Here is a 22,614-nt window from a genome sequence, read left to right as displayed (position 1 = left end):
TAAATTAAATATATATATATATATATATATATATATATAAGAAGGGTTTAAACGACATCGGTGTAATTTTTACTAAGTATTACACCGCTTAATAATTTTATATTAAATGTGAATTTTAAAAATCTAACCGTTAGATTGAAAGTTCATATCTCTTAGATCATATATGTCAAATAAGGTAATCAAAATGTTCATATTTTAGTATATTTTGAAATGTATATATTACGTCAATTTTATTTTATGAGAATGAAGTATCAAATCATCTTAGATTAATATAAAATTTGATATATATGATCTAAGAGATATGAACATTCAATCTAACGGTTGGATTTTCAAAATTTACATTTAATATAAAATTATTGAACGGTGTAACACTTAGTAAAAGTTACACCGGTATCATTTGAACTCTCCTTTATATATATATATATATAATATAAATGCCTGTATAACTATTAGAAATAAGGAAATATCTCAACTTCTCTAATATTAAGTAAAAGAAATTAAAATTAAGATATAAAAATACTAAGACTTAAAATAACATGTAAGAAGTTTTGTTCATGTGATAAAATTGTTTATAAAGTACATGACGTCATATCCCACGCTTCATATTTACTATTTTATAATAGATAATAGATTCTATTTTTTTACCAAATAAACCACAATAGTTGAAAGATACTGAGGCATGGTTCCTCTAGGTTGAGTTTGAAAGATTTCACGGTCACTTATGAAGACAAAAAGCTATAACCCATAATGGTTCCTCTAATATATAATATGCATCTGTAAATTAAGAACAGACAAGAAATCCCATCATGATATATTATGGTAGGAGAGATATATTTTTCATCTCCACCAAAAGGAACTCGCAAATGTTTGCCAAAAAAGTGGATATCAACAAACGGATGAATGTGCTGCATGTTTCAGCTGTTAATCATCACAGAAGGGATGTGGTGAATTTTATGCCAATGCTCTCCACCCTTTTGGTACCGCTGCTCAAGTAAAGGGCAACTAAGAATGAACAAAGCAGAAAGAGAGTTTGGAAAATCTTCTTCTGGCAAGCACTCAAGACGAGGGCATATTAGAATATAGAAGGATTTGAGAGATTTGAGGTGGAGAAAACCCGAAGAGTTTGTTGTTGTTAGCTTTGAACATCCAATTAAATATAGATCACTGAGAGTGGGTGGTAGCAACCCCTCCTCTGGGAAAGACTCCACATTTTCAAAGTCATCACTAATCCTCAACTCTTTCAAAGAATGAAGTTTGAACAATCCCCACTCCTCCCTAGATGCAACCAGTTTGGGGCAATCCTCAATTTCGAGTTTGCACAGGCTTGAAGGCAAACCCCCCTCTGGAAATGACTCAAGCTGTGGACAATCATAGAAATGTAGAGAATGAAGATTGGCAAACATGTCTAGTGCAAAAGGCAACGAGGAGGAGTACCAGCTTGTTATAGTAAGAGTGCTAAGAGAATCTTGTCTATGCATATCCAAAGAGGACAATTTTAGATTTGGACCATCGAAGTCATGTAATTTCAACTCTTCAAGAAAGGCATTAAGGAGCAGAATTTGCTCGAGGGAGGACTCAATGACACGAGTTCCACAAATTGTGGCCTTTTTCAAGCTGGATGACAAATCTTTCAGCAAAAACTTCTCACATCCACGCAACACTAGCTCATGAATACCTGCAGCCTCAGGAAGTGAATCCTCTAAGTGTTGGCACTCACAAATTTCCAATTTCTGCAAACAAGGAAGGTGTTGAGGCAGGGCCCTTCTCAACCAAGGACAGCGCTTTATGGAAAGCTCTTTAAGACAAGACAAACCCTCACCTTCAAAACTGCACCATTCTTTCCATGCACTCATTTCCTCGAACTTCAGAATTTCAAGAGATTTGAATGGAGTATTTGAGGAATCTTTACCATAAAACTCCGGACCAATGACCTCTACTGAGTAAAAGCATGAAATAGAGAGCTCCTTCAGAGAGGGGAGCTTCCCAAATGGTGGCAACATAAAACAGAATTTACTTTTAGTCAATGAAATGGATGTTAAATTGGGTAAATGAGATCCACCAAACCAACTTGGAAAGCTAGTTCCATCATAACGTAAAACAGTAAGCCTTTTCAAGTTCCCATTTGGTTGAAGAGCCTCCAACACATGCCTTTCCGTTATTGAGTCTTCATTTTCATTGCACCTTCCAAATTTGTCACCCCAATTCAACACCAATTCTTCTAAATGCTTTTTATCATTCATATTAGCCTCCATGGCATCTGCAGGATCAGTGACATTTTCTAACTTCAACACTGAGAGTGTTCCTTGAAGATGGTTGAGATTCCCCAACTCCTTAATATCAAACCCACTAAGCTTGCTGATGTAAAAACAAGTCAGGGTTTTAAGATGTATCAGCCCTCCTATGTGCTTTGGCATTTTATTTATTCCACTCATACGCACATCAAGATGACGCAAATTAACAAGTTTGTGAAAATCTAAGGGGAGCTCTGTCAAATGATAGCACCATTCTAGTAATAGTGTCTGCAAATTATGCAGCATACAAATGGAGTCAGGCAACTTTTTAATCTTGGTGTTTGAAAGGTCTAGATAGCGCAAAAGCTTTAAATTGCTTATCTCATCAACTAACTCTGTGAGAAGACAATTGTTGAAGGATAACACACGCAAATATTTAATTCTAGAAAACAAAACACGTTGTGCATTGCTGTTCATCAAGTCTCCCCTGCCAAATTCACATGATTCAAGTGCCATAAGACAACGCAATCTGTTACACTTGCAAATATGCTCCAAAAATATATCAAGGTTAAATTTGTGAGCGCATGAAATATGAAGCGTTCTATTAGGTATATCTTGCACCAAATTACCCTCAATTTGTAAACAAAAATCTCCTGACACAGATTTTGCCAAGTCATTAAGAAGATCATGCATAGTGAAGCGAGAACCATGGCGTCTTGATTGTTGGAAAAATGACCTTGCCACTAGTTCATTAAAGAACTCACTACCTAACTCTTCTTCACTCTTGCTTATTTGGCAGCAACTCAAGAAACCTTCTGCCATCCACAACTTGATTAACTGATCGCTATCAAACTCATAACCTTTTGGAAATATGGAGCTATAAGCAAAACAGCGCTTCAGATAGGAAGGAAGATTGTGGTAACTCAATCTCAAAGCGGGATTAATACTGCTATCATTCTCTGGTAAGTGCCATATATCACTTTCCAATATCTTAACCCATTCGTAATGGGAAAATTTTGCTCGCAAGATATTTCCCAATGTTCTTATAGCTAAAGGCAATCCTCCACACTTCTCCACAATTTTACTGCCAACTGATACAAGATTTGGATATTTTCTGGTATCCTTGTCATGAAATGCAAAATTAGCAAACAGCTTCCAACTATATTCTTTCTCCAATAGCTTTAAATGAAGTAATTGGGAGGAGTTCATGACTGATGCTACCTTCTTAGTACGTGTGGTAACAAGAATCCTACTTCCTGAAGATCCAAAAATGAAGGGGATTTGTAGTGCCTCCCAACTCGAATAGTTTTCATTCCAAACATCATCTAAAACAAGCAAAAATTTCTTCCCCATCAGCCTCTGCTTCAGTTCAATTTGAAGCAAATTCAAGTCTCTTTCTTCCTCAGATAATGACCCAAGTGCCTTTAGAATTGCTTTTGTGACAGCAACAACATCAAAATCTTGTGAAACATAGACCCAAGCTTTAAGGTCAAATTGGTCCAGTATCTTTTGGTCATTATACACAAGCTGAGCAAGGGTGGTCTTACCGATCCCTCCCAAGCCCACTATACTAATAATTGGCACTTGATTGCATGTGACATTATCTGAAACTAAAATTTTGATTATTTTCTCTTTATCACCCTCTCTACCACATATGCTAGATTCATCCACCAAGGATGTAGTTGGCAATCTGTTGGAGAGTTTCCAACTGGATCCAACTTCATGGCCAGCACAAGTTCCCTTTCTCAATCCTAGCATATCCGTTTGTTCAGCCAAATATTTTATGTTCTCTAATACTTCTTTAACCCTAGATGCAATTTCTTTGTCAAATGGATTAATAAAAGCTGTGAGGAATCCTCGCACCTTGCTAGTAGCAGGCTGAAATTGAGCTTCCAGCTTCAGTCGCAATGCTTCGGTAGCAACTTCATCAAAAAGCAACTCTGCCTCATATATAGCCTCTTTAAGCTCATCAAGCCATTTCATCACATTAGGGCTTCTATACTGCCTTTCCTCTGCATCCTCCAACACTTGGTTGATAGAGTTCAATGCAATTCCTAGCTTTTTGAGCATCTCATCTTTGAGTTTCCTTCCATGGAAGTAGTTTAAGATGTCTCTTGAAGCCAACCTGTCAAAAGTCACTTGAAGGGAGGCCGAGAGAAATGCCCCACCAACTACCCCTGCTGCCATGAGTCACTTTACAATCAACAGGTTCACCCCTCAAACCCCTTCTATATGAATCCAAAAGCAACACATAAGAGAACAAAACTGAATCAAAAACTTGCAATTCAAACAAAACAAACTGACACCCTAAACTTACACAAGGAAGCTTTACCTAAACTAAACAAAATGAAAATGATCCACAGTCTAATTTTCAGCATAACATCCGAGTTATTGAAACTCTTGACAAAGTCTATTGAGAAAACTTTCCAAGTCCAGCCCTAACTTGGACATATTATTGAGTAAAAGGAGAAGATGGAGGGAGCTTAGATAGCACACTGTAGAAACGAAGCTTAGAAAACTAGCTACCTACCAAAACAGTAATGTGAATCTGGTTGGAATAGGATAGAGATTGGAGTACCTGGTCAACAGCAAACTGCAGAGTATCTGTTCACATTTTCTCACTTACTTACCGTGTCAGATACTCTGAGGTTCCGCTTGGTTCAAACTACTCGAGGAGTCAAAAGGATCTTAATGGAGGAGAGAGAAGGGAAGAGAGGCCTTGTTTGGTTTGGAGATAAGAAGAGAGATTTTTAAAATTTATTTATTTTTATATTTGTATAATTTTAAATTTAATAATATAAATAAAAATATTTTAAATATTATATTAAAAATATTTTAAAAAATTTCTTTTCTTTTCCAAATCTCTAGTATTAGAGAGGAGTTAAAAGAGTGTTAAGAAAAATTTTGCTTCTCTGTTTTCCTAAAAATTGGATCAAAATTAAAATATTTAACTTTAATTTCTTTAATTTAAAATTAAAATATTTAATCTCTTAATTTTGCCATACAAAATTCAAATTATCTCATTAAGTTGACATTTGATGGAATGATCAATAAGTTAACATTTATGAAGTTATAATATTAATTCATGATTATCCATTATGTTATGTGACACCTAATGACATTAATTTTATAAATAAATTTTTGGTTAAAATATCATTTTATTCCTTATAATTTTATTGATTTTATTTTTTAGTTCTTATAATTAAAAATATATTTTTTAATCTCTATACTTACATTTTGTTAATCTTGTTTAGTTATTGTTGTTAATTTTTTTTAACATCATTTCCATGTAAATGACGTGGACTTATTAAATTCATCTAGCGTTGATGACTTTAGTTTTATGAATGGTAATGTGTCACTTAGAGTATGTTTGAATTGCCGTTTGAGATGCTTCAAACAGGCATTCTCACTTTTCCATGCAAAAAAGAAAGAAGCAACTATGTACTATCTTCAGGGAAACATACGTTCAAGTTTGGGTGAAGATTTATACCAACACACACTTAATTGTGTGGGAGAAGAATGAAGAGTTTGGATGGTTTTGTAGATAAACAATATTTATTATGACTGAATATGATTTAAATAAACAGTCAAATCATTGATGACTGTATAGTAAATCATTAGGTGACACATCATCATCCAAAAATTCAAATACATCACAGTCACGTGAATTTAATAAATTAACATCACTCACACGAAAATGACATTATAAAGTGATTAAGGATAGGACTTAAAAAGGAATAAAAAAATAAGTATAGGACTAAGAATGTTTATTTTAAATTATAGGAATTAAAAAATAAAGTAAGTGAAATTATATAGACTAAAAATGTATTTTAACCTAATTTTTTTTATAAAAAAAATATAAAACAAAATAGATATTAATTACAAAATAAAATAAATATAATTGAAGATCATTTTGTATTTGTTTTACACCTATATGAAAATTCAGTACAATAAAATAAATTTTGGTTGAGATGAGATTTAATCTAATGAGTTCTAAAAAGGTTAAAGGCTTAATAATTGAACCATCATGTTTTATGTGATATGGGACACCCTTCTACCACTAATCGTTTCAATATAATATAATAAGAAAAATGGTGTTTGTTAAAAATTAAAAGTACATATGCAAGGTAAAAGGATTCACATATTTAATTTCATTGTATAAAATTCTAGGTAAATAATAATAATAATGTACCAACCTGGCTCAGGCCGAGCTCAACCGAGTTTGTGTACCAACCTGACTCAAGGCCGAGCTAAACCGAGTTCATAAAACAACCTTGACCGAGATGACCACCTAATTTAGTTCGACTGAAGTAAATATATCCAATGCTGAGGTGCCACATCAGAAGAATGAGATCAGTGATACACCTCGGCATATCAACAACATCGAACACGACTCAACCAAGGAGAACCCTCAAAAAATAACCATATAGCAGTTCACACGGTTACTCGAAAGACCCACGATAGGTAATGATATAAGCAGTACGCGATATTGGATACACAACTAACTTGATCTTCGGAGTCCCTTTGGCAGGTACCTCGAAGACGCTCAGACGAGGAGATCAGAGAAAGAGAAGAGACACACCCCAGCGACCGCTTTCGTACGATCCCGGCCAGGAACCAGGGAGACCACTTATCCGAGTTAGGAGTCCAACCTGATTCGTGTAAGTACATTTGGCGCTAGAAGGAGGGCCTGGTAAAATCCTCCCTCCGTCATCCTTATGGTTTCAACCCGAAGCCAAACCAACACAGCAACGAGCACAGCACATAGAAAAACATCAAATATGGAAGACAACCCAGTCCTACAACGGTTACTCGAGCAGATAGAACTGATGCATCAACAACATGCAGAAGCAATGGAGAACCTTCGCAAGCAACACGAAGCTGATCTTCAGCAAATGCGTGCTGAGCATGCTGTTTTCAGAACCCAATGGCAGCAACATCAGCCACCACGCACACATCATGCCAGTCATGTTTCCCCTGCCACCGAAGAACATCATTCTTCCCCAGATCCTACTTATCCATCAAACCCAACTCGGACTCATCGCTCCGAACATACCCATATCAGTCGTCCGGTTGAAGATCACCACTCGGTTCGTCGACACCCCTTTGTTGATGGAATCATGGAAGTTCCCCTTCCAACTTCCTGGAAGCCGTTGAACATTGAGCGCTATGATGGCACTACAGACCCCGATGAGCACATCGATGCCTATATCACTCAAATCAACCTTTACACGAACGACGATGCCATCATGTGCCGAGTATTTCCGACTTCCCTCAAAGGCGCTGCCCTTAGTTGGTACACCCAACTACCACCCAGATCGGTTGATAACTTCAACACCTTGGTACGACTTTTCTCCGCCCAGTACGCCACCAGCAGACCACACCATATCACATCGGCCGCGCTTTCAAATTTGCGACAACAAGATGGAAAGGGAATAATTTCATATAATTTCCGAGACAGAAACTCTAACGATGACATAAAATGGAAAGGGAAAGAGCTAAGATAAGAGAAAAGAGAATGTATGATGTATATTATGAAATTGGATATCAAGTACATCTCTCCTACCTACCAGGCATGCCTCGTTAAAACCTTTTCAGCCAAAACCCTTTCTTTTTTATTGGGAAAAAAGACTGAAGTAGGAAAAAGAGTACAATACTTGGGTTTACAACATTTCAGCTATAATAAAATTTCAGATGAGTGGCATTCCAAGTTCTTGGGATAACTTTGCCACTTAACTTTATGAGTCTGTATGCACCATTTTGTAGACATTCCAAGATACGGAATGGACCTTCCCAGTTGGCCGCGAATTTCCCTGCTGATGTGTCTTTTCTAGCGTCGCCGACAGCTCTCCAAACAAGGTCTCCTTCTTGGAACGATCTCGGTTTAAGCTTGGAATTGTATCTCCGAGATGCTCTGAGTTTGCATGCCTCTTCTTGAACTCGGGCGCACTCTCTGGCTTCGTCTATGAGGTCGAGATCGGTTGTTAGGGCTTCCACATTTTGAGTTTCATCAAAGGTTAATCTTCGATGACTTGGTTCCCCGACCTCCACCGGGATCATAGCATCGGACCCATAAGTCAATCTGTATGGGGTTTCTTGAGTGGTGGTTTGTGGTGTGCAATGATAGGCCCATAAAATACCAGGGAGCTCGTCCACCCATTCTCCTTTTGCCGAGCCAAGCCTTTTCCTGAGTTCTCTAAGAATAACCTTGTTGGTTGCTTCAACTTGTCCGTTGGTTTGTGGATGTTCAACCGAGGTAACTTTGTGATTGATTCCGAGTTGCTCCAAAAATCGCTCAAAATTTTTATCAACAAACTGCTTGCCATTATCAGTGGTTATAGCATGAGGTAAGCCATACCTACAGATAATTTTCTTCCACGTAAATCTCTGGATATTGGCCGCAGTAATCTTGGCTAAGGCTTCAGCCTCAATCCATTTTGTGAAGTAGTCAATGCCGACTAACAGGAACTTTAGTTGGCCTTTGGCTACTGGAAAAGGACCAAGGATATCCATCCCCCACCAAGAAAAGGGCCAGGCTGACTGCATCGAATGTAGGGTTGTTGGAGGTAACTGGTGTAGATTGCCGAACTCCTGGCAGGCTTTGCATTTTTGCACATATGACTTATAGTCTGATCTCATAGTTGGCCAGTAGTACCCAACTCGGATAACTCTGGCAGCCATGGACCGAGCTCCGGAATGCATGCCACAGATTCCGCGGTGGATCTCATCCATTACATAGTGGGCTTAATCTTTGTCTAAACATTTGAGGAGAGGCATGGAGAAGCCTCGTTTGAACAACTCATCCGCTTCAATTGTAAAGTGACATGATTTGTTTTTAATCTTGGAAGCTTCTATCTTGTTGTCCGGTAAGATCCCATCTTTGAGATACTTCAAAATATCGGCCATCCAACCTTGCTGATATGAGTTGTTGGCAAAAATTGCTGTAACTTGGCAACTAGGGGCAGCTATAGTTTCTTGAATGATGGTCTTATGTTGGCCAGGGCGCTTAGTGCTGGCGAGTTTGGACAACAAGTCGGCCCTCTGATTCTGAGCTCGTGGGATGTGCTCAATCTGGAAATTATCAAAGAAATATGTCAGCTGAGATACCATAAGATTATACATTTGAAGTTGGGGTTCTTTAGTCTGGTATCCTCCTCCTACTTGTTCGGTGATCAGCTTGGAATCACTGCAACATTTGAGCCTCTTGACGCCAACGTCTTTGGCCAATGTTAAACCTGCCAACAGAGCTTCATATTCAGCCTGATTATTAGTAGCTTTGAAATCAAATTTGAGAGCAAGTTCAAGCATCATGTCGTTTGGTCCTTCAAGGATAATGCCAGCCCTGCTGCCTTTCACGTTGGAAGATCCATCCACATGCAGCGTCCAGATCTGTTCATCCATAGGTGGAATGGGGGTGAGCTCGGCAACAAAATCGGCCAGGCATTGGGCTTTCAATGGTCCTCGACTTTCGTACTTTATGCCATATTCGGAGAGCTCGACTGACCAAGTTATCATCCGCCTGGCAAGGTCAGGTTTTCTGAGTATCTGCTTGATAGGGTAGTCCGACTTCACAATGATTTGATGACTTTGGAAATAGGGACGAAGTCGACGAGATGAAACTACCAATGCCAAGACTAACTTCTCTATGGTCTGATATCGCCTCTCGGTATCTTGTAATACCCGGCTGATGAAGTATATGGGAGTCTGTTTTTTGTCATTCTCCTGTACCAGTGCTGAGCTAATAGCGTTGTCGGCTACTGCAAGGTATAGTAGAAGATCGGCTTGGTAGGTCGGTTTGGATAAGATGGGGGGAGCTGACAAGAATTGCTTGAAGTTGGTGAAAACTTGTTCGCATTGGTCACTCCAACAGAATTCTTTTGGCTTTTTGAGTAACTGGAAGATAGGCTTGGCCTTTTCTGCCAGCTTCGGAATAAACCGAGATAGTGAAGCAAGTCTTCCTGCCAACCTCTGCACCTCTTTGTGATTTTTGGGACTTCTCATACTGATCAACACCTGACATTTGTCAGGATTTGCTTCAATTCCCCTACAAGTGATCATAAATCCCAAAAGTTTGCCTCCGTGCACTCCGAAAACACATTTTTTTGGGTTTAATCTCATGTTGTACTTGCGGATTTGCTTGAAAATCTCCTCCAGATCTCGGACATGATTGTCAGGGGACCTTGTCTTGACGACCATGTCATCAACATACACCTCGAGATTACGGCCGATCTGATTGGCGAAGACCTTATCCATGAGTCTTTGGTAGGTGGCTCCTGCATTCTTGAGTCCAAAGGGCATGACATGGTAGCAATAGTTGGCTTGTTCCGTGATAAAAGCGGTGTGCTTCTCATCTGGGGGGTACATCAATATTTGGTTATACCCCGAATAGGCATCCAGGAAACTGAGCATAACATACCCTGAGGCTCCGTCAACCAATCTGTCAATATTGGGAAGTGGGTAAGCGTCTTTGGGACAGGCTTTATTCAGATCGGTGTAGTCGACACACATACGCCATTTTCCATTGGATTTTTTAACCATTACCACATTGGCTAACCAGGTGGTGTATTTGATTTCTCTGATGAACCCGGCGTTCAAAAGCTTTTGCGTTTCGGCCTTGACAACTTCTCTTCTTTCGCCACCAACCTTTCTTTGCTTCTGAGATATAGGTCGTGCCTCTCTATGGATGACTAGCCTATGACAAATGAGGTTGGGATCTATCCCCGACATATCTGCACTACTCTATGCAAAGAGATCAGCATTTTCAGTAAGTATTGTCATGATTTTACCTTGGACATCAGGATCAATATGCTTGGCAATCTTGGTGCACTGGTTTGGCATTTTGCCGATTTGAAATTCAATCAACTCGTCAATGGGATTGGGCCGTTGATCATGCATATCGAATCGGGGATCTAAGTTGGTCGTTTCCTTGATACCGATGTGAGCAATGATAGAGGGAGTTGGCACCTCAGGTTGACAATTTGGGGGTGTAATCTTCAAGCTTTCAGCGTAGCATTTCCTTGCAATTTGTTGATTGGCCTTTACAGCTATTATGTGTCCATCCGTGCCCGGGAACTTCATAGTTAGGTGAGGCGTTGACACGACTGCTCCTAATTGATTCAACGTGGGTCTCCCGATAAAGATGTTATAAGAGGTGGCAGCGTCAACCAACAAATATTTTACCAGGATTCTCCTTGAGTTTTGAGCTATACCAAAAGAGGTTAGCAATTCAATGAAACCACGAGTATGAACTCGCTCACCTGCGAACCCGGCGAGAGGCTCGGAGTATGGTTGAATCATGCTATGAGGAATGTCAAGCTTCAGGAAAGTCGGCCAATATAGAACATCGGCGGAACTACCTTGGTCAATCAACATTTTTTGGACTTCCCAATTGGCCACCTCGACTGAGATGACCATTGGATCGTCTTGATTCAGACTAATGCCTTCGTAGTCATCATCTATGAAAATAATAGGAGGGGTTGGTGTTTCTGACTTAGATCCTGAGTTATGGCAATTGTTGACGTTTTGGACAGTGCGTAGATGTCGTTTCCTGGCCGAGTTGGAACTTCCTCCTCCTACAAACCCTCCGAAGATAGTATGAATAACTCCACGTATGTTGTTTCCTTCGGAGGATTTATCCATATGTTGCGGATCAGCGCTGTTTGTGCTTGGTTTGCTTTCATCACGTGTATTTGTTTGATGATATTGACCTTGTTCAGATCGTCTTTGATAATTTTGATATCGTCTTTGATATCGGCCAGGAAATCGGCCACGTCCCCTTCCGCGTCCTCGGAAGCTCCCACGAGAAGCTTGGCCGCGTTGGATATATTGCCCAAGTTGGCCAGCTTGAATGAGTTCTTCAATTCGATCTTTGAGGCTCCAGCATTCTTCTGTTGTATGTCCGTAGTTTCTGTGATAACGACAATGCTTGCTCTTATCGGCGTTGGCCGGATTGTGTACCGGCGGGGGTAAAGAGATCAAATCTGCATGGTTAGCTTCCTCCAAGATGTTAACACGAGGAGCATTAAGAGGTGTGTAAAATTCATACCTGGGACCTCATGATTGACGATGTCTTTTTGATCTCTGGTCAGTATGAGCCTTTGAGCTTTCCCTGATACTAGATTCGCCCTTAGTGGTGAGACTGTCACGGACAGAATTACGGAACTCGGCATGTTCCTCCATTTGAATGTAGCCGGCTGCGCGTGCTTTGAGTTCATCCATGCTCTGCGGCTAACGTCGGCAAAGACTGTCAACAAAGGGCCCAGGTTTGAGTGCCATAAGCATGGAATGAAGGGAAACTTCCGGATTGAGATTACGAATTTTTATGGAAACGTTGGCAAAACGTTCCATGAAATGTCTCAAAGACTCATCATCTTGTTGTCGCAAATTTGAAAGCGCGGCCGATGTGATATGGTGTGGTCTGCTGGTGGCATACTGGGCGGAGAAAAGTCGTACCAAGGTGTTGAAGTTATCAACCGATCTGGGTGGTAGTTGGGTGTACCAACTAAGGGCAGTGCCTTTGAGGGAAGTTAGAAATACTCGGCACATGATGGCATCGTCGTTCGTGTAAAGGTTGATTTGAGTGATATAGGCATCGATGTGCTCATCGGGGTCTGTAGTGCCATCATAGCGCTCAATGTTCAACGACTTCCAGGAAGTTGGAAGGGGAACTTCCATGATTCCATCAACAAAGGGGTGTCGACAAACCGAGTGGTGATCTTCAACCGGACGACTGATATGGGTATGTTCGGAGCGATGAGTCCGAGTTGGGTTTGATGGATAAGTAGGATCTGGGGAAGAATGATGTTCTTCGGTGGCAGGGGAAACATGACTGGCATGATGTGTGCGTGGTGGCTGATGTTGCTGCCATTGGTTGATGTTCTATGATCTCCTCGTCCGAGCGTCTTCGAGGTACCTGCCAAAGGGACTCCGAAGATCAAGTCAGTTGTGTATCCAATATTGCGTACTGCTTATATCATTACCTATCGTGGGTTTTTCGAGTAACCGTGTGAACTGCTATATGGTTATTTTCTGAGGGTTCTCCTTGGTTGAGTCGTGTTCGATGTTGTTGATATGCCGAGGTGTATCACCGATCTCATTCTTCTGATGTGGCACCTCAGCATTGGATATATTTACTTTAGTCGAACTAAACTAAGTGGTCATCTCGGTCAAGGTTGTTTTATGAACTCGGTTTAGCTCGGCCTTGAGCCAAGTTGGTACACAAACTCGGTTGAGCTCGGCCTGAGCCAGGTTGGTACACAAGCCCGGTTGAGCTCGGCCTAAGCCAGGTTGGTACGTGATAATCTTGACAGTAGAAGGTTCTCTAGTACACTTCCCCCCAAGCCCGAGGATGTAAGATGAAGGGATTTGGTTGGGTCACATTCGAGAGGCATGTCTAAGGAGACCTTATCCTTAGGGGGAATTCTAGATGCGAGAATGACTGAGTATATTTATTTTGGACGAGTGCATGTTCGGACAAGGGGGTCTCGCTACAATTGTAGGCCGAATAGTACATCCTCTTATGCGTGGCTAGATGTTTTAAAGTGTGCATGTGATGCTAGGTGGCTAAGTAATGGGTACCCCTATGGCCAGGTTTGTAACGTATGTAGGCGTATTAGTTGGCCGAATGGTGCATTAAAAAATTGTAACAAATTGGTGATTTAAGGCATGCACGTATTTGGATATAGCCAGTAAGAAAACCAAATTAACGTGACCTTTAAACCAAGATGTATGGCATAAAATTGAGACATGGAGTAAGTTGGTTACGTCGGCATTTGTTTCGTGACTAGATGGGCTTTGGGGTATTCGGATGCTAGTGTGGCCAAAAAGGTGTCTTTTCATGCAAATTTGATTTCTGGACTCTTTCAAAATTAATTGTCCATGTTAGTCCATATTTAAACATGCAAATGGAATCCCCTGAGCCATGCAAATGGATTGCGTATCTTTATTTTGTTGGGTGTGCGCATTATATATATATATAATTTTATTTCATTAGTTTTCAATCTAAACTTTCTCTTTCCTTCGTAAAAGCTAAAAGAAAGGAATATCCACATATATTGAGATGCTCCAAGTCACTTCCCTCTTCTCGAAGTAATATTCAGTTGCTCGCGTGGCCGAGGCATCTTTTCACGTGAGTTTCGAGTGAGTACTCGGATTTTAATTTGACCGAACAGGTGCTGCTTCCTACTTCTCGAAGGGGTATTCGGTTGATCACGTGGCCGAGACGTCTTTTCGTATGTGGGTGGCTTTTGCATTACTATTCGGCTTTTTATTTGGCTGAAGAGGTGCTGCTTTGTACTTCTCGAAGGAGTATTCGGTTGATCACGTGGCCAAGGCGTCTTTTCGTACGTGGGTGGATTTTGTATTACTATTCGGGTTTTTATTTGGACGAAGAGGTGCTGCGCCTCGTTCGTGGTCGAGTGCTCACGGGAGTCGGTTTGTGTTTGAGGTCTAGTGAGTATTGCAAATATCAAAGGGTTTCTTCGTGCCTCGTTATTTGAGATTTGTCGTATTAAAATGGTGTAAGGAAGCGTTATAGCTATCATGAAGTTGCATAGCTTTAGGAAATTGCGCCTTTATTTTATTCACATAAGCCTTTTATTGCTACTTTTTGGGCGTATATATATATATATAGGAGTTTAATTCCCTTTCGTCGCGCATGTTCTTTGTACCGAGATATCATCTTCATCTCGTCGTGCTCTTCCTTTATTAAGGTATGTCGGTGTGTGTAGTGTGGTTGGGTCTTTCGGGTACACATGGCTATAGTCGAGGAATTGGGCGTGTTTACGGGGTCTTTGTCCGGTACTAAGAGTTCGGCCGATGTTGGGGAAATTGAGGTATCTGCGAGTTCATCGAGGCGGCTCACATAGAGTAATGCTACGGAGAGCACGGGTGACTCCTTCGGATCGGGGCTTCCTAATGCCGACATGGATCCTCAGGATTACAAGCAAAAGTTCTCACCCTGTAAGGTTCCAGAATATGAATGGGTCGACGCGGAGGTAGCGGCCTATTACTCCCGTTTTTATGAGAGGGTTGTTGTGGAATGCTTACTCAAGAGGTGTCGTTTGACTCGTTGGGAGGATACAGACCCTGCTTCGCCGTTGTAGGGCCGAAGGTCTTGGTGAGGTCGATAAGGTCTTCCTCGCAAAGCAAGGAGGCCAAGGTGATTTTTTTTTATGTATGAGTGTGTGTTTAGGGATCTCGGTGTGTCCCTTCCTTTTGATGACTTTCAGATGGAGTACAGATGGGTGTACTCCGGGTTTTAAACTTGCGCCAACTCAGCTTCCAAGTTTTAAACTTGCGCCAACTCAGCTAACTCAGCTTCATCCGAATGGATGGGCAGTAATGCAAGTATTCCGAGTCCTTTGTAAATATCACTACATCGAGCCAAATTGTTGGACTATTTTTGTACTCGCCCTTCCACCAAGACTGTGAAATGGGTGTCCCTCATAAGGCATGTAGATCTTCCTCTATTCAAGCCATTTACGTCTTTGTTTAAAGGATTCAAATCTGGCTTCTTGAAGGTGATGATCGACCTGATAGCTGGAAGGAATTACTTTTATGATCGGGAAGGAACCCCCTTGTTCCCCTTTTATTAGACAAGGGTTCCCTGCAAATATGACGAGTACCCGACAAATATGCTTACTCCCTTTGAGACCATGACCCTAACATTGTTAAACACGTTGCCTCGAGAGATCCTGGCCAGATTTATAGTTTTATTACCCAAGTCTTCCCAACCTCGTTACGATTTAAATGGTACGTGCTAACTTCCTGCTAGTTATGTTTGCGTGTCATTCTAATTGTTATTGTTGTGTTACAGGCTTTATGGCACAGAAGGGTGTAGGGCTTTCATATAGGCAGGCAATTAGGAATCGTGCCCCGACCAATGCACTTGCGGAGGACCATCAAAGCGTGGTCGTAGACAGGGTTGCAGTGGTTGCTGAAGCGCGCTCCCCTCCTCGGGATATCCCCCTACCCGAGTCTCAAACTAGGAGGAAAAAAGACAAAGGGAAAAGAAAGAGTGGTGATTCCTCCCGGCCGAGTGATGATGGTTTGAGGCTACACAAAATTTGACGAACCGAAGGTTCCCATTCGGACATGGCCATTCCTTCGACCCTTATTGCTCGAGACTTCTTGGCAGAGGAAGTTCGACCTTCTCGAATGATGGCTCCTGATTTACTATCTGAGGGGGGTCGTCGAATGCTTAACTCTGCTAGTCCCTCGGCTCAATGGGCCATGGCTTGTGAGCTACAAGTGCGCGCATCAGCAATTCTCTGAAAGTTGGCTTTGGAGCCAATATCTGAAGCAATGAGTTTGAAGAGCTCTTTGGATGAGACCCGATGTTCATTGCAACACTCCGTCGAGGCTCATGCCGCGACTTCAGCTGAAAAGCTTTGACTTGAGTCCGAGATTGCTAGACTTAAGGAGGCTATGGATGACATGGAGGGATGGTTGGCAGCGACTGAAGAGGCTGAGAGGATGAGGGCCGAGGAGGTGAAAAAGGCTTTTTATTTGGCCGAAAAGGTGTTGCTTTGTACTTCTCGAAGGAGTATTTGGTTGATCACGTGGCCGAGGCATCTTTTCGTACGTGGGTGGATTTTGTATTACTATTCAGGTCTTTATTTGGCCGAAGAGGTGCTGCGCTTCGTTCGTTCGTGGTCGAGTGCTCACGTGAGTCAGTTTGTGTTTGAGGTCCAGTTGGTATTGCAAATATCAGAGGGTTTCTTCGTGCCTCGTTATTTGAGATTTGTCGTATTAAGGTGGTGTAAGGAAGCGTTACAGCTATCATGAAGTTGCATAGCTTTAGGAAATTGCACCTTTATTTTATTCACATAAGCCTTTTATCGCTGCTTTTTGGGTGTCTATATATATAGGAGTTTCGCCACTCCTCCTCTTTTGGCCAAGCCCGATCCTCATTTAGATCTTACCATTTACATAGCAGTCTCAAACAAAGCAGTTAGTGCCATCTTGGTATAGGAACAAGAACAAATACCAATATACTTCGTCAGTCGAGTCCTCCAAGAAGTCGAAACAGGATACCAACATCTCGAGCGGATAGTTCTAACTTTAGTGCAGACAGCCCGAAGACTCGACCATTATTTCCAAAGCCACAAGATCGTCTTCAGAATAGACGGCCCAATAGCCAAAGTGTTACAAAAGCCCGAATTAGCAGGCCAGATGATGGCATGGTCAGTAGAGTTATCCCAGTTCGACATCTGCTTCGAAGCACGGGGACCCATCAAGGCTTAGAGAATGGCCGATTTTCTAAAAGAATTCCACCCTGACAACACCCCAAAAGTAGTGGCCTGGACGTTACATGTGGATAGATCATCCAATCAATAGGGCAGTAGAGCAGGCATCATACTAGAAAGGCCAGGACAAATGTTGGTAGAACAGTCGATACGTTTCGGCTTCAAAACCTCAAACAACCAAGCTGAGTATGAGGCGTTGTTGGACGATTTGCGATTGGCACAAGAACTAAGGGTACAAAGAGTTAATTGCTAGAGCAATTCCCAGATTGTGACCGAAGAGGTCAATGGCACATTTCAAATCAAGGAGCCCACGTTACTCCGGTACTTTCATGCATTTCAAAAGGTTAAGTCTAACTTTGAAGAGGTCTAAGTACATCACACACCAAGAGAACTCAATGCGAGGGCTGACCGATTAGCCAAGCTAGCAAGCAGCAAAAGGGCAAACCAATTGCACAGTGTGATTCAAATCTGGTTTCTTGAAGGTGATGATCGACCCGATAGATGGAAGGAACTACTTTTATGATCGGGAGGGAACCCCCTTGTTCCCCTTTTATTGGACAAGGGTTCCCTGCAAATATGACGAGTACCCGACAAACATGCTTACTCTCTTTAAGACCACAACCCTAACGTTGTTAAACACGTTGCCCCGAGAGATCCCAGCCAGATTTCTAGTTTTATTACCCAAGTCTTCCCGACCTCATTATGATTTAAATGGTACGTTCTAACTTCCTGCTAGTTATGTTTGCATGTCATTCTAATTGTTATTGTTGTGTTACAGGCTTTATGGCACAGAAGGGTATAGGGCTTTCATATAGGCAGGAAATTAGGAATTGTTATCCGACCAATGCACTAGCGGAGGACCATCGAAGCGTGGTCGTAGACGGGCCACAGTGGTTGTTGAAGCGCACTCCCCTCCTCGGGATATCCCCCTACCTGAGTCTTAGACTAGGAGAGAAAAGACAGGGAAAAGAGAGTGGTGATTCCTCCTGGCCGAGTGATGATGGTTTGAGGCTGCACAAAAGTCGACAAACCGAAGGTTCCCATTCGGACCTGGCCATTCCTTCGGCCCTTATTGCTCGAGACTTCTTGGCACAGGAAGTTCGACCTTCTTGAATGATGGCTCTTGATTTGCTATCTGAGGGGGGTCATCAGATGCTTAACTCTACTAGTCCCTCGGCTCAATGGGCCATGGCTTGTTTGCTACAAGTACGTGCATCGGCAATTCTCTAAAAGTTGGCTTTGGAGCCAATATCTGAAGCAAGGAGTTTGAAGAGTTCTTTGGATGAGACCCGACGATTATTTCAACACTCCGTCGAGGCTCATGCCGCGACTTCAGCTGAAAAGCTTCGACTTGAGTCCGAGATTGCTAGACTTAGGGAGGTTATGAACGACATGGAGGGACGGTTGGCAGCGGCTGAAGAGGTTGAGAGGATGAGGGTCGAGGAGGTGAAGGAGGCTTTGGGTCGTGAGGCCAAAACCAAAGAAGAAGCTGCTACAACATTGAGGGATCTTCGCAAGGAGTGTGAAAATCAGATTGTGCATGAGCATGAGGCAGGTTTCATGCATGCTGTCCGATAAGCTACCTATTTCTGTCATGTGCCTTCCGATTTCACCTTCAAGGTGACTAAGGATTTCTACAAAGGCACTTATATGGATTTTACTAAGATGCCAGGGGATGCTAAGCCAGATGATGTTGCCCCTGCTCGTTGAGGCAACCGAGGGGGTCCTGGAACAACCTGCCAAGATGACGAGGAGACCCATTATGGCCCTGGTGATGACCACACCATCTCCGGTATGTGAGATGGGTCAGGTTCCTCCCTCTTGGCTGTTTGTAGAAGCCTTAGGCAGGAAAGTTGACTTTTATTTTTTGTGGGGTTGGGTGTTATGTTGTGCTTTTTAAACCTTGTCGATGTATGTGTATTGGAGCTTTGAATGCTTTTATTTTGTGGATACCCAAGCGATTGCCAAACTTAATGAGAATCTATTGTGTATCATTTATTTGTGTTTCTTCGTTAAAATTGAAGTTATCATTAAGTAGTTGTATATGTGCGGTACTGGAGAAGGGTCCTTTAATCAGCCTAGCCAAGCACCTGAAGTTGGAGGGTGCTCGAGAGGGTTTACTTCATCATCCTTACCCAAGTGCATGAGCTTGGAAAGGGTATCCGGTGCTCAACCTTGGCCGAGTGAGGGTGCTCGGGAGGGTTTACTTAACCATTCTAACCTAAGTGCGTGAGCTTGGGAAGGGTATTCGGTATTCAACATTGGCCGAGTGAGGGTACCTAGGAAGGTTTACTTAATAATCCTAACCCAAGTGCATGAGCTTGGCAGAGGATTGTAGTGTTCGTCCTTAGCCGAGCGAGGGTATTCGGGAGGGTTTACTTCATCAACCTTGACCAAGTGCTCTACTTGGGAGGGATTGTAGTGTTCGTCCTTAGCCGAGTGAGGGTACTCGGGAGGGTTTACTTAATCAACCTTGACCAAGTGTTCTACTTGGAAGATATTGTAGTGTTCGTCCTTAACTGAGTGAGGGTACTTAGGAGGGTTTACTTAATCAACCTTGACCAAACACTTAAGCTTGGGAGGGATTCGACTTTATTCTAGACGACTATGGATTTTGAAAGATGCACAATAAGCTATGAATGAAGATTACTCAGGTGATTTTCATTAATAGTGGTGCCTCGTTAAAAACCTCCTCGGTAAAACCTCTTACATTTTTCTTTTAAGAGGGTAAAACCCGAGGTAGGAAAAGAGTGCACCGATTGATACATTGAAGAGCTTAGTTGTAGTAGTATTTCAAATGAGATGCATTCCATGTGCGAGGGATGGTTCGTCCTGATAGTTCTTCAAGTTTGTAAGCGTCATTATTCAGGTTATGTAGTACTCTGAATGGTCTGTCCCAATTAGGTGCGAGCTTTCCTTGAGCCCTGTCCTTTCTTGCTTCTCTTGTAACCCTCCACACCAAGTCTCCTGGTTGGAAATCTCGTGGCCTTACTTTAGTTCTGAATCTTCTAGCCAATCTTTTTCTACATGCTTCCATGTTGATGAGTGCTTGGTCTCTAGCTTCATCAATCAGGTCCAACTCTACGCTGAGTTCTTCAACGTTATTTTTTCATTATATTGGCGCTGCCTCAGCGAGGGTTCTCCTACCTCAATAGGGATCATGGCATCAGTTCCGTATATGAGCCAGAAAGGGGTTTCTCGGGTAGTACTCTACGGGGTGCAACGGTAGGCCTAAAGTATTTCGGTAGCTGGTCTGTCCAGGCTCCTTTGGCTTGTTTGAGGCACTTTTTTATTTCCCTTAAGATGACTTTATTTGTCGCCTCTACTTGTCTTTTGGTTTGAGGGTGTTCCATAAATGTTAATTTGTCTTTGATGTGCCTTCCAAAAATTGGTTGAACCGTCGATCTATGAACTGAAAACCGTTATCGGTGATTAAGGCATACGGGATTCCAAAGCGAGTGATAATGTTTTTCCAGACAAACTTCTGGGCATTGGCTGCTATGATGGTGGCCAATGGTTCAGCCTCGATCCATTTAGTGAAATGATCAATTGCCACGAGCATGAACTTGACTTGTCCTTTTGCCTTTGGAAATGGCCCCAAGATGTCCATGCCCCAAACGGAAAAGGGCCATGGTACTGTGATGAAATGTAATTCTTCTACAGGCTGTCGTATTAGTGGACTGTGTTGTTGACATGATTGACATTTTTGTATGAGCCCAGCACAATCGGAGGTGATGGTGGGCCAGTAGTATATAGCCCGTAAGATCTTGGATGCCATGGTTCGGGCTCCCGAGTGGGTTCCACATGCCTTCATGGATTTCTCTGATTACATATTGTGCTTGCTCTGGTGTTAGGCATTTTAGCAGCGGGGCGGCAACACCTCTTTTATACAAGTCACCTGCTATCAAGGTATATCGTGCTTCCTTAGTTCGTACCTTCCTTGCCTGGAGCGGGTTTGCTGGTAGATCACTAGCTGAAAGGTATGTGATGATTTCTGTCATCCAGTTAACATTTCCTTCTTGTGTATGTAGACATTCTTGTTCGGCGATGCTTGGATTTGATATCTCCTGGTGTATCATATTGTGCAATTGGTTTGCCCTTTTACTGCTTGCTAGCTTGGCTAATCGGTCAGCCCTCGCATTGAGTTCTCTTGGTGTGTGATGTACTTAGACCTCTTCAAAGTTAGACTTAACCTTTTGAAATGCATGAAAGTACCGGAGTAACGTGGGCTCCTTGATTTGAAATGTGCCATTGACCTGTTCGGTCACAATCTGGGAATCACTCTAGTAATTAACTCTTTGTACCCCTAGTTCTTGTGCCAATCGCAAACCGGCCAACAACGCATCATACTCGGCTTGGTTATTTGAGGTTTTGAAGCCGAAACGTATCGACTATTATACCAACATTTGTCCTGGCCCTTCTAGTATGATGCCTGCTCCACTACCCTGTTGATTGGATGATCCATCCACATGTAACGTCCAGGCCACTACTTTTGGGGTGTTGTCAGGGTAGAATTCGTTCAGAAAATTGGCTATGCTCTGAGCCTTGATGGGTCCCCGTGCTTCGAAGCGAATGTTAAACTGGGATAACTCTACTGACCATGCCACCATCCAACCTGCTAATTTGGGCTTTCATAACACTTTGGCTATTGGGTTGTCTGTTATGACGACGATCTTGTGGCTTTGGAAATAATGACGGAGTCTTCGGGCTGTCTGCACTAAAGCTAGAACTATCCGCTTAAGAAGTTGGTATCGTGTTTCGGCTTCTTGGAGGACTTGACTGACGAAGTATATTGGTATTTGTTCTTGTTCTTGTACCAAGACGACACTAATTGCTTCGTCCGAGACTACTATGTAAATGATAAGATCTAAATGAGGATCGGGCTTGGCCAAAAGAGGAGGAGTGGCGAGTGTTGTTTTGAATTATTTGAATGTTGACTCGCATTCGTTGGTCCATTGAAATTTACTAGCCTTCTTTAATAATGTCATAATTGGACGAGACTTGTCGGCCATACGAAGTAGGAATCGGGCCAACGAGGCTATCCTCCCTGCCAGTCGTTGGACTTCCTTTATGTTCCGAGGACTCCGCATGTCGATGATGGCCTGACACTTGTCTGGGTTGGCCTGTATTCCCCT

General features: G+C 42.1%; 2 protein-coding genes and 1 long non-coding RNA gene across 5 annotated transcripts; 1 reads left to right on the top strand and 2 right to left on the bottom strand.

Annotated features, from left to right (window-relative positions):
* Positions 1–520: 520 nt before the first annotated feature.
* On the bottom strand, positions 521–4,967 carry LOC109808187 (putative disease resistance RPP13-like protein 1). Of its 3 annotated transcripts, none has more exons than XM_020371075.3 (2): positions 4,810–4,967; positions 521–4,459 (listed from the first exon to the last, which is right to left on the bottom strand). In XM_020371075.3, the coding sequence occupies exon 2, from the start codon at positions 4,416–4,418 to the stop codon at positions 915–917; it is 3,504 nt and encodes a 1,167-aa protein (XP_020226664.2). In that variant the 5' UTR covers positions 4,419–4,459; positions 4,810–4,967; the 3' UTR covers positions 521–914. The 3 variants fall into 3 exon arrangements, with proteins under 3 accessions (XP_020226664.2, XP_020226665.2, XP_082921129.1); XM_020371076.3 differs by having other exon boundaries at positions 4,564–4,952; XM_083065003.1 differs by having other exon boundaries at positions 4,762–4,952.
* A 7,491-nt stretch (positions 4,968–12,458) lies between these two features.
* On the bottom strand, positions 12,459–12,905 carry LOC145952354 (uncharacterized). Its single transcript, XM_083064702.1, has one exon. The coding sequence runs from the start codon at positions 12,903–12,905 to the stop codon at positions 12,459–12,461; it is 447 nt and encodes a 148-aa protein (XP_082920828.1).
* A 1,623-nt stretch (positions 12,906–14,528) lies between these two features.
* Positions 14,529–19,473, top strand: LOC109809117 (uncharacterized). Its single transcript, XR_002240651.3, has 3 exons — positions 14,529–15,983; positions 16,048–18,193; positions 18,258–19,473. It is a non-coding gene; the product is annotated as an uncharacterized LOC109809117 (long non-coding RNA).
* The last annotated feature ends 3,141 nt before the right edge of the window (positions 19,474–22,614 follow it).

The sequence above is a fragment of the Cajanus cajan genome, chromosome 10, assembly GCF_000230855.2.
Source record: "Cajanus cajan strain Asha chromosome 10, NIPB_CcT2T_4, whole genome shotgun sequence".
NCBI classification, from domain to species: domain Eukaryota; kingdom Viridiplantae; phylum Streptophyta; class Magnoliopsida; order Fabales; family Fabaceae; genus Cajanus; species Cajanus cajan.
Note: the sequence above shows the minus strand (reverse complement) of the source record. Positions and strands in the feature narration are given on the sequence as shown.

Bases quoted from the DNA above. Each gene is read 5' to 3' on its own strand.
- LOC109808187 (XM_020371075.3), bottom strand. From the start codon at position 4,418: ATGGCAGCAGGGGTAGTTGGTGGGGCATTTCTCTCGGCCTCCCTTCAA.
- LOC145952354 (XM_083064702.1), bottom strand. From the start codon at position 12,905: ATGGAAGTTCCCCTTCCAACTTCCTGGAAGTCGTTGAACATTGAGCGC.